This window comes from Oncorhynchus nerka, linkage group LG5, assembly GCF_034236695.1.
Source record: "Oncorhynchus nerka isolate Pitt River linkage group LG5, Oner_Uvic_2.0, whole genome shotgun sequence".
Taxonomy (NCBI): Eukaryota; Metazoa; Chordata; class Actinopteri; order Salmoniformes; family Salmonidae; genus Oncorhynchus; species Oncorhynchus nerka.
The window spans coordinates 31,391,140-31,403,468 of NC_088400.1; the positions used below are offsets into that span (position 1 = coordinate 31,391,140).

Here is a 12,329-nt window from a genome sequence, read left to right on the forward strand (position 1 = left end):
TCAGTATTAGGTGGACATGTGAGAGGAAAGACAAGATGGACGGTATTAGGTGGACATTTGAGAGGAAAGACAAGATGGTCAGTTTTAGATGGACATTTGAGAGGAAAGACAAGATGGTCAGTTTTAGATGGGCATTTGAGAGGAAAGACAAGATGGACGGTATTAGATGGACATTTGAGAGGAAAGACAAGATGGACGGTATTAGGTGGACATTTGAGAGGAAAGACAAGATGGTCAGTATTAGGTGGACATTTGAGAGGAAAGACAAGATGGACGGTATTAGATGGACATTTGAGAGGAAAGACAAGATGGACGGTATTAGATGGACATTTGAGAGGAAAGACAAGATGGACGGTATTAGGTGGACATTGGGGGAAAGGTATCTTTTGCTGTTTCTCAGCACTTTTATTTGAATATAAGTTACTCTGAATAAAGCCTTTTACGAAATAAGTGATTCCCAAACGGTCCATACCTGTATGGCAGCAGCCAGTTTGTCCCCAGGGCTGGCTAGGGCTGCCAGCAGGGCTGTGGTTGTGGTGCCGATGTTAGAGCCCAGAGTCAGTGGATAGGCCCTCTCCAGACTGATCACACCAATACCTGCGAACCAGGAGCAGGGTTCATCATTGTTCATGTGGCACACAGAAAAGCGTGTCTGCTGTAAGATGATAGAGATTATGCTAATTACTTTGTAGAGGGGCTAACTCACCCCTTACATTGTAGTGGGTAATATTTGTAGAGGGGCTAACTCACCCCTTACATTGTAGTGGGTAATATTTGTAGAGGGGCTAACTCACCCCTTACATTGTAGTGGGTAATATTTGTAGAGGGGCTAACTCACCCCTTACATTGTAGTGTGTAATATTTGTAGAGGGGCTTATTCACCCCTTACATTATAGTGGTGTAATATTTGTAGAGGGGCTAACTCACCCCTTACATTGTAGTGTGTAATATTTGTAGAGGGGCTTATTCACCCCTTACATTGTAGTGGTGTAATATTTGTAGAGGGGCTAACTCACCCCTTACATTGTAGTGGGGTAATATTTGTAGAGGGGCTAACTCACCCCTTACATTGTAGTGTGTAATATTTGTAGAGGGGCTTATTCACCCCTTACATTCTAGTGGTGTAATATTTGTAGAGGGGCTAACTCACCCCTTACATTGTAGTGGGGTAATATTTGTAGTGGGGCTAACTCACCCCTTACATTGTAGTGGGGTAATATTTGTAGTGGGGCTAACTCACCCCTTACATTGTAGTGGGGTAATATTTGATACAGTATGTGTATATTATATACTTCTTACATGCGACCTATAATAAGACTATGAAATGAATGGACAAAGTCTATTAAGAGGTATATCTGACTCCATAAAGATAAAGGATGAATAGGAATATGCAACCAATACTCTTAAAGGTGCACTATACAGAAGTTGCTTCGCCATTTCCTGGTTGCTAAAATTGCCTAATTTTTTGCCTAATTTCAGTGTATGTGACAAAACAAGCAATTATAGTGTACAGAATCATTATACCATCTAAACCACTGTGAAATATAACCAAACATATTGCATGGGAAGCATAGAAATAGGGGACATATTACATACATTACATACCACTTCTTTTACTTGCTTTCAATGAGAATGACAGATCTATTAACTCACATTTAAATTTGAATATGGTCGGGTCACCCAAAAAGTGACATATTGCAGCATTAAAGAGCTACAGGAATAGACTATCAAGTAATGAATAAGAATTGTCTACATCAAAGTCAGAGATGTAATATCATTGTAAAATGAGTGAAATCACATACAAGGCATAAGCTTAATTTACAAAGCATTCAGAAGCATTACAAGGCATTATTCTAGGCATCATCTTCATCATCAGAGAGAGAGAGAGTGAGAGAGTGAGAGAGTGAGAGAGAGAGAGAGAGAGAGAGAGAGAGAAAGAGAGAGAGAGAGAGAGAGAGAGAGAGAGAGAGAGAGAGAAAGAGAGAGAGAAGTCAGCCTGAAAAGCCATGCTGCAAGAGCCCCTGGGGTGGAGAGAGAAAGAAAGAGAGAGTGTATTCCATCAGCATAGGTCAGGAACAAGTAGAAAGAGACAATGAATCTGGTATCCCTTTTTAACATCTGACTGTTTGGATTCAAAATCTGAGTTTTTGACCAATAGCATTACTCTTAAGTTAACCTCCAATCACACACCAGACCTAGAGCACAAGTGGTTCTAAACCAGGTGTAATTGAGAAGATTCACGAGACCATAGGCTTACAGGTAAAATGCACATAAAAAGGTACATATTGGTGATACTGGTACAGTTTGAGAACCACTGGCTTACACCACCAACGTGTAGCCCATCATCTGAACAAGTATAACAACACTCATCCACCCAATATGTTTCAAGTTAGAATGGGAACCCACATTCCTGTCCAAAGGTTGTCCAAGATTCTAACTAGAAAATTCAAGATGAACTGACAAACAAGATAATCGGTGGTGTCATGGGTTCAGTATATTCAGATGTCCCATGAAAATACATATTGACAAACAACATCCAACCAGAGCTTTTCCCAAACCACCACTTCACTGAGACTGTATTTGAATAGGAAATATTCACATGACAGAAAACCAGCTGTTCTAAAAACTGTCTGATGTCATTAACTCAGTACCACCTCTGGTAGAGCAGAGGTCTAAACATGGAGCTGACTTCGTCCCAGTCAACCAGTCCGTTTATCTCTCTGTTAGAAATGGAGCAACTTGTCCACCTTAAACTATTCCACCTCCAACACTTCCTTCCTCAGTCCTTCAGCCTTCTCCTGGAACTGTGGACATCTAGCCTCTAGCGTGGTCCTGTCTCTCTACTTCCTTCCTCAGTCCTTCAGCCTTCTCCTGGAACTGTGGACATCTAGCCTCTAGCGTGGTCCTGTCGCTCTACTTCCTTCCTCAGTCCTTCAGCCTTCTCCTGGAACTGTGGACATCTAGCCTCTAGCGTGGTCCTGTCTCTCTACTTCCTTCCTCAGTCCTTCAGCCTTCTCCTGGAACTGTGGACATCTAGCCTCTAGCGTGGTCCTGTCTCTCTACTTCCTTCCTCAGTCCTTCAGCCTTCTCCTGGAACTGTGGACATCTAGCCTCTAGCGTGGTCCTGTCTCTCTACTTCCTGATCGGAGTTCCAGGGAACATCGCAGTGATGTTCAACCTTCGTTAAAACAACAATCGTTCCAGTTTGAGCCGGAGACTGAGTTTATCAACTTTCAAAGCAGAATGACTTTCCCATTGTTCCTCAACTATAGTGTATGATATACAATTTTCTGGCTCTGAGTCTCTACTTACTGTATATCCAATGTAAAAAACACCATTTCAAATGTTGCTAGTCAAATGGCTACCCAGACTATTTGCATTGCTCCTCACCACTGCCACTCTCTGTTGTCATCTATGCATAATCACTTTAACTACCGTTGCGCCAAGTCTAGGACCAAGAGGCTTCTAAACAGCTTAAAGCCACACGTGAACATCTAATCAAATGGCTACCCAGACTATTTGCATTGCCCCCCCCCCTTCTCTGCTGCTGCTACTCCCTGTTTATTATATATGCATTGTCAGGGTAACTCTACCTACATGTACATACTACCTCAACTAACCGGTGCCCCCAGCACATTGACTTTGTACCGGCACCCCCCTGTATATATTGTTATTTTTTACTGCTGCTCTTTAATTACTTGTTACTTTTATCTCTTATTCTTATCCGTATTTTTTAAAACTGCACTGTTGGTTAGGGGCTCGTAAGTAAGCATTTCACTGTAAGGTGAAATACCTGTTGTATTCGGCGCATGTGACTAATACAATTTGATTTGATTTGCTACGTAAGACCGAATCGATCCGGTCAGTCACATTTTAGCAATTACTGTAAAGGTCCTGTGTGTAGTGAGTCCTGTGAGAGTCAGGCGCAGGACAGCAGATATGAGTAATCAACGTCTTTTACTCAAAAATACATAAATACAAAGCAATATAGCGAGCCCACAAAAACTGACCAATTTACAACGAACAATTACTCACAAACAAACATGGGGGAACAGAGGGTAAATAATGAACAAGTGCGGGATTGAAATCAGGTGTGTAAGACAAAGACAAAACAAATGGAAAATGAAAAGTGGATCGGCGATGGCTAGAAGGCCGGTGACGTCAACTGCCGAACGCCGCCCGAACAAGTCGTGACAATTACATTTACTTTTGATACTTAAGTATATTTAAAACCAAATACTTTTAGATTTTTACTGAAGTAGTATTTTACTGTGTGACATTTTCTACTAAGGTATCTCTACTTTTACTCAAGTATGACAGTTGTATACTTTTTCCACCACTGACCAGTCATCCGAAAGCCACAATCTTGTAGAATTTCCAGACACTCATTGGTTATTTCAACAGTGTAATATATGAATGTACGATTACTTAAGTATTTGTATTTGATATACTTATTTGCTGTGTATTTGAGTATTTTCAAAAACACAGCCCACTACAACTACTTAAATTAGAAGTAGGTTTAAATACATGCCAATACTTTCCAAACGTATTAGCAAATACATTCCAATATTCAACTATTTTCAAACAAACTTTGGCTAAATACTTATTTAAGAATGTATTTGAAGGTAACTGAAATATAAGAATAGAGAGATCTGCACACTGTCAAAATGAGGAATAATGTGTCTTAGACTGAGTCTTAGATGCAAATATAAGTATGAAATATTGGGCAGTGGAGGCTGCTGAGGGGAGGACGGCTCATAATAATAGCTGGAACGGAGCAAATGGAATGGCATTGAATAGATAGAAAGCGTGTGTTTGAAGTATTTGATACCGTTCCACCAATTCCGCTCCAGCCATTACCACGAGCCCACCCTCCACAATTAAGGTGCCACCAACCTTCTGTGATATTGGGATAACATACATTGTTTACATTATAAATGAAAGAACATTTCCATTTCCTAAAATTCTCCAGAGATCAGATATGAAATCGATATGAGGGGTTGATTTTACTTTCCATGTGTTAGAGCAGAAACAACTCTGATAGTTCATTGGTGGTTTGGTTATCCAACATTCTCCAGGTAAATTAAAATAAACACATCGTCATCTGTGGTTTCACATAAGAAGTTCAGGATATTCAGAGGGCCCATGCAAAGTCCCACTGACACACAACATCTAACCAGGGCCTTTCCATAACTACCAACTCACTAAGACTATATTTGGATAGCAAATTCACTGGACAGAAAAACAGCTCTTCAGAGTACTGTACCTCCTGTCAGATGAGAACAGTACTTTATATGACAGCCTAGCGCGGCCATGTCTCTCTGCTGCCTAATCAGCATTCCCAAGAATATCCTAGTGATTGGTTGTCCTTCGCTAAAACCAAGATATAGCCAGTTTGAGCCAGATGCTGACTGTTTCTGATCTACTTTACCTCATCACCCTGCTTGTATGGGTCCATGAACTGTGGTTTATCTGGATGAAACCCTGTCTCTTTGTATGTTCATATAGAATATATGCCAATATATGAACTATGTGATGTGAAGTGGGTCAATGTTTATCTGATTGTACTTGTTTACCTGCCTGCTGTCTTTCTAAGGTATATTAACATGCTATCTCACAAACCACAGGGGTTTTAGTCTGGACCAGCATGTCAGCAATGAGATAAAACTAGAATGTATGTCTCTGTGTGAGTTCATAGATTGTGTTTGTAGGCTAGGTATTTCAGGTATACATCAATGCTTTTTCTAAGAATAGATTTCATAACCCATGTGAATATGTTTGTCTTGTCCAAACTATTGACCTTCTCTTCTCCCCCTGAACAACTGATTTGAATAAACCAAATTGATAAATGTCCTTTATCTATGATTATTCTATCTATAACAATCACAATCAATCATTATAGAAAACCTACAAATGTTGTTTTAATTATTCATGCAAGAATGGGGTCGGTAGATGTTCCCCTAGCCAGAGGTCACTCACCTATAAGTGGTGTCAGGGCAGAGGTGAACACAGAGCTGCTCTGCACTACAAAGGTCATCCCTGCTCCCACAAACATGGCCAGGTAGCCCGCCAGCCAGCCAAACGGATACGGCAAGTCTACATTGAAATGGTTAGAGCAAGATCCTGATTAGGTCTACCTGTCTGTCTTTCTTGTCTGTCTGTAAATCTTGCTAGTGGATTTCAGAAGTAGGCTGGATTTAGACATAATTAAGACTTTGTTGCTGTGGTAACTAGTGACGACCCTGATTAGGTCCGTCCGTCCGTCCGTCCGTCCGTCCGTCCGTCCGTCCGTCTGTCTGTCTGTCTTGTCCATCTAAAATGTATTGCTAGTGGAGGTTATATTTAGTATGTTCAGACTTGGCATTCTCATATATTGTATGTAAAAAATCTTGCAATCTATCTCCGACCGAAGCCCACCTGTGTTGATGACCTTTTGGATGACCTTTGCCACTTGACCTTGGAGAAGCGAGTTGAGCAGCTTGACCAGGAGCACCAGGCAGGTGCAGAGCAGGGCCAGGGAGCCGGCCAGGAGGATCAGCCCCACCGTCAGGTCTGACAGATGGGCATCAGCAAACAGATGCCTACCTGGAGAAAACCAGGAGCACCCGACAAATAACACAAAAATGTTCTTGTCTGTAGTTCGATTGGTAGAGCATGGCATTTGCAACACTAGGATAGTGGGTTCGACTCCCGGGACCACCCATATGTAAAAAATGTATGCACGCATGACTGTGAGTCTCTTTGGGGATAAGTGTCTGCTAAATGGCATTATTTTCTTTAAGATGTAGGATCTTAACTTGAGCACTCTTTTTTGCTGAAAATGTTCCTGCTCAGCAGGAAATGCAAACGTGTAGTGTATTCAAGGTTTTACAATTCTTCTAAAGTTTGTCATTTCCGTTTAAAAAATGTCAGATTTGATTTGCCCCAACAAAAAAATGCGCTACAAAAAAATATCCATTAAATATAATTCACATAATAATTCACATTTCTTGTTGCTGCAGGATTCTTGTCCTGCTGTAGTAAACTAGCTGAAATTGAGATTCTACATATGTATAAAGTTCTTACTCTGCTAAAACAAGGAAAATTAACTATAAATAACCCAAATCTAAAAATAATCTAATAACCTCTAAAGAAATAATAAGTAAAATAAGTGTGATGTCAAAAATAGTATATAAAACTATACGTATGTCAGTTTAATGTAAGTAATTTATGTTAGATTTACATTTCTGGATGTTAACCTCGGAGGGGAGATTCTGAGTGGTCCAGGTGATGTCACCTTCCTGCAAGCAGAGGTGGGCGGAGCTACAGTTGTCAGAACCAGGGATGCTGATATTCATAGAGGACTGATAGAAAAGAGAATGGGAGAGAGTTTAGAAGCATATAAGATAGATAGGAGAGAGAGTGCGAGGTAGAGAGAAGATAAACATAGTAAACAGTATGCCTTATGTCTTGTCATTCACAGACAGTATATTCATAAATCACTGTGATAGTGACAGAGAAAGTCTCATCAGCGACAGTGCTTATCGCACCAAAGCCTTAACAGCTGGTGGGGGTGACAGGCTCAAGAGTGACGGTGGTGACAGTCATGATAATGACGGTGTTGGCCGTGACAGTGTTGAGACCGTGATGTGGTGAGGCAGAGGGTCTGGGAGTGACAGTGATGACAATGATGACAGTGTTGAGACATTGATGGTGTTGAGGGTCTGTACCGTAACTAGCCCGGTGTGGCACCACTTCTTCACTAGGCTCCTGTTCCTCATCCTCTCATCTCCCATGGCGATGCCGGTGATCACCTGCTTATCCAACTGATGGAGACAAGACAGATTGGTTGTTTACTTTTATTTGATTTGAGTCATTTAGCAGATGTTCTTATCCAGATAGACTTACAGTTAGTGCATCCATCTTAAGATAGCTAGGTGGGACAACCATATATCACAGTCATAGTAAATATATTTTTGTAGTGGATGCGAGCTTCGAGTGAAAGCCATTGGAGTGTGCGGAGGAGCGGGGTGACATGGGAGAACTTGGGAAGGTTGAACACCAGGCCGGAAGCAACATTCGGGATAAGTTGCAGGAGTTTGATGGCATAAGCAGGGAGCACAGCCAACAGGGGGAGCCCAGCCAACAGGGGGAGCCCAGCCAACAGGGGGAGCCCAGCCAACAGGGGGAGCCCAGCCAACAGGGGGAGCCCAGCCAACATGTTCATGACAGGTATTCATTAGGTGTTATATTGACAGTTTTTTATATTGTATTATGAGTTTAATGACTGGTTAATACATGTATGATAAGTTAACTTCTTTGGGGCTGGGGGGCAGTATTGAGTAGCTTGGATAAAAAGGTGCCCAGAGTAAACTGCCTGCTACTCAGGCCCAAAAGCTAGAATATGCACATAATTCGTATATTTGGATAGAAAACACTCTTAAGTTTCTAAAACTGTTTGAATGATGTCTGTGTATAACAGAACTCATATGGCAGGCACCTTAGAAAAAATCTAACCAGGAAGTGGGAAATCTGAGGTTTGTAGTTTTTCAAGTCATTGCCTATTGAATATACAGTGTCTATGGTGTTACATTGCACTTTCTAAGGCTTCCACTGGATGTCAACAGTCTTTAGAACCTTGTTTGAGGCTTCTACTGTGAAGGAGGAGAGAATGAGAGCTGTTTGAGCCAGAGGTCTGGCAGAGTGCCATGAGCTGATCACGCGTGCGCCCGTGAGAGGTAGCTGCATTCCATTGCATTTCTAAAGACAAAGGAATTCTCTGGTTGGAACATTATTGAAGATTTATGTTAAAAACATCCTAAAGATTGATTCTATAAATCGTTTGATATGTTTCTGCGTACTGTAATATAACTTTTTTGACATTTCGTCTGAACAAGTGATCATGCATTATGCATTTGGATTACTGGGCTAAATGCGTGAACAAAAAGGAGGTATTTGGACATAAATGATGGATTTATCGAACAAAACAATCATTTATTGTGGAACTGGGATTCTTGGGAGTGCATTCCGATCAAGATCATCAAAGGTAAGTGAATATTTATAACGCTATTTCTGACTTTTCTGACACCTCTCCTTCTTTGGAAAATGGCTGGATGTTTTTCTGTGACTAACGCTGACCTAACATAATCGCAAGGTGTGCTTTCGCCTTAAAGCTATTTTGAAATCTGACACAGCGGTTGCATGAAGGAGAAGTTTATCTATATTTCCATTCATAACACTTGTATCTTTTATCAAGGTTTATTATGAGTATTTCTGTATTTTAATGTGGCTCACTGCACTCTGCACAGGGTTCAATTCTCGGGCCGACTCTCTTTTCTGTATACATCAATGATGTTGCTCTTTCTGCTGGTGATTCTCTGATCCACCTCTACGCAGACGACACCATTCTGTATACTTCTGGCCCCTCCTTGGACACTGTGTTAACTAACCTCCAGACAGGCGTCAATGCCATACAACTCTCCTTCCGTGGCCTCCAACTGCTCTTAAACGCAAGTAAAACTAAATGCATGCTTTTCAATTGATCGCTGCCCGCACCTGCTCGCCCGTCCAGCATCACTACTCTGGACGTCTCTGACTTAGAATACGTGGACAACTACAAATACCTGGGTGTCTGGTTAGACTGTAAACTCTCCTTCCAGACGCACATTAAGCATCTCCAATCGAAAATTAAATCTAGAATCGGCTTCCTATATCGTAACAAAGCATCCTTCACTCATGCTGCCAAACATACCCTCGTAAAACTGACCATCCTACCAATCCTCGACTTCGGTGATGTCATCTATAAAATAGCCTCCAACACTCTACTCAACAAACTGGATGCAGTCTATCACAGTGCCATCCGTTTTGTCACTAAAGCCCCATACACTACCCACCATTGCAACCTGTACGCTCTCGTTGGTTGGCCCTCGCTTCATACTCGTCGCCAAACCCACTGGCTACAGGTTATCTACAAGTCTCTGCTAGGTAAAGCCCCACCTTATCTCAGCTCACTGGTCACCATAGCAGCACCCACTCGTAGCACGGGCTCCAGCAGGTATAACTCACTGGTCACCCCCAAAGCCAATTCCTCCTTTGGTCGTCTTTCCTTTCAGTTCTCTGCTGCCTATGAATGGAACGAATTGCAAAAATCTCTGAAGCTGGAGACTCACATCTCCCTCATTAGCTTTAAGCACCAGCTGTCAGAGCAGTTTACAGATCACTGCACCTGTACTTAGCCTATCTGTAAACCCCCCATCTATCTACCTACCTCATCCCCATACTGGTATTTATTTATTTATTTTGCTCCTTTGCACCCCAGTATCTCTACCTGCACATTCATCTTCTGCCGATCTACCATTCCAGTGTTTAATTGCTATATTGTAATTATATTGTAATATATTGTAATTGTAATTAATATATTGTCATTATTTCCTCACCATGGCCTATAGCCTATATTCCTCACCATGGCCTATATTTGTATATAGTCTTTTTGTTTTATTTTGTTCTACTGTATTATTGACTGTATGTTTTGTTTATTCCATGTGTAACTCTGTGTTGTTGTATGTGTCGAATTGCTACGCTTTATCTTGGCCAGGTCGCAGTTGCAAATGAGAACTTGTTCTCAACTAGCCTATCTGGTTAAATAAAGGTGAAATAAAAATAAATAAAAATATAACACACCAATTTAAAATGAGGTTTTTGGACATAAAGATTAACTTTGTTGAACAGAACACACATTTATTGTGTAACATGAAGTCCTGTGAGTGCCATCTGATGAAGATCATCAAAGGTTATTAATAAATGTAATCGCTATTTCTGATTTTTGAGAGCCCTCTCCTTGGCTGGAAAATGGCTGTATATTTTTCTGTGACTAGGTGCTGACCTAACATAATCGTGTGGTGTGCTTTCGCCGTAAAGCATTTTTTAAATCGGACACTGTGGCTGGATTTAGAAGAATATATCCCAGAGAAGTTAACACCTGTATGATGAGTTTAATGACTGGTTAACAACTGTATGATGAGTTTAGTGACTGGTTAGCACCTGTATGATGAGGTTAATGACTGGTTAGCACCTGTATGATACGTTTAATGACTGGTTAATACCTGTATGATGAGTTTAATGACTGGTTAACACCTGTATGATACGTTTAATGACTGGTTAACACCTGTATGATGAGTTTAATGACTGGTTAACACCTGTATGATGAGTTTAATGACTGGTCAGCACCTGTATGATGAGTTTAATGACTGGTTAGCACCTGTATGATCCATTTAATGACCGGTTAATACCTGTATGATGAGTTTAATGACTGGTTAACACCTGTATGATGAGTTTAATGACTGGTTAGCACCTGTATGATGAGTTTAATGACTGGTTAACACATGTATGATGAGTTTAATGACTGGTTAACACCTGTATGATGAGTTTAATGACTGGTTAACACCTGTATGATACGTTAAATGACTGGTCAGCACCTGTATGACGTTTGACATGTTTAATGACTGGTTAGCACCTGTATGATACGTTTAATGACTGGTTAATACCTGTATGATGAGTTTAATGACTGGTTAACACCTGTATGATACGTTTAATGACTGGTTAACACCTGTATGATGAGTTTAATGACTGGTTAACACCTGTATGATGAGTTTAATGACTGGTCAGCACCTGTATGATGAGTTTAATGACTGGTTAGCACCTGTATGATCCATTTAATGACCGGTTAATACCTGTATGATGAGTTTAATGACTGGTTAACACCTGTATGATGAGTTTAATGACTGGTTAACACCTGTATGATGAGTTTAATGACTGGTTAACACCTGTATGATGAGTTAAATGACTGGTCAGCACCTGTATGATGAGTTTAATGACTGGTTAACACATGTATGATGAGTTTAATGACTGGTTAACACCTGTATGATGAGATTAATGACTGGTTAACACCAGTATGATGAGTTTAGTGACTGGTTAGCACCTGTATGATGAGTTTAATGACTGGTTAGCACCTGTATGATACAGTTAATGACCGGTTAATACCTGTATGATGAGTTTAATGACTGGTTAACACCTGTATGATGAGTTTAATGACTGGTTAACACCTGTATGATACGTTTAATGACTGGTCAGCACCTGTATGACGTATGACATGTTTAATGACTGGTTAACACCTGTATGATACGTTTAATGACTGGTTAACACCTGTATGATGAGTTTAATGACTGGTTAACACCTGTATGATACGTTTAATGACTGGTTAACACCTGTATGATGAGTTTAATGACTGGTCAGCACCTGTATGATGAGTTTAATGACTGGTTAGCACCTGTATGATACATTTAATGACCGGT

At 40.7% G+C, this 12,329-nt stretch overlaps 1 protein-coding gene across 3 annotated transcripts in view; it reads right to left on the reverse strand.

Moving 5' to 3' along the window:
* The window catches only part of LOC115117739 (sodium-dependent phosphate transport protein 2A-like), a 33,246-nt gene that overhangs the window by 2,563 nt on the left and 18,354 nt on the right, over window positions 1–12,329 (reverse strand). For all 3 annotated transcript variants that reach the window (XM_029646233.2, XM_029646232.2, XM_029646231.2), the window contains 5 exons: window positions 7,710–7,805; window positions 7,223–7,343; window positions 6,418–6,585; window positions 5,980–6,096; window positions 473–597 (listed from right to left, as the gene is read on the reverse strand). In XM_029646233.2, the coding sequence (XP_029502093.1) occupies window positions 473–597; window positions 5,980–6,096; window positions 6,418–6,585; window positions 7,223–7,343; window positions 7,710–7,805 (627 nt within the window). The remainder of the gene's footprint in view (window positions 1–472; window positions 598–5,979; window positions 6,097–6,417; window positions 6,586–7,222; window positions 7,344–7,709; window positions 7,806–12,329) is intronic.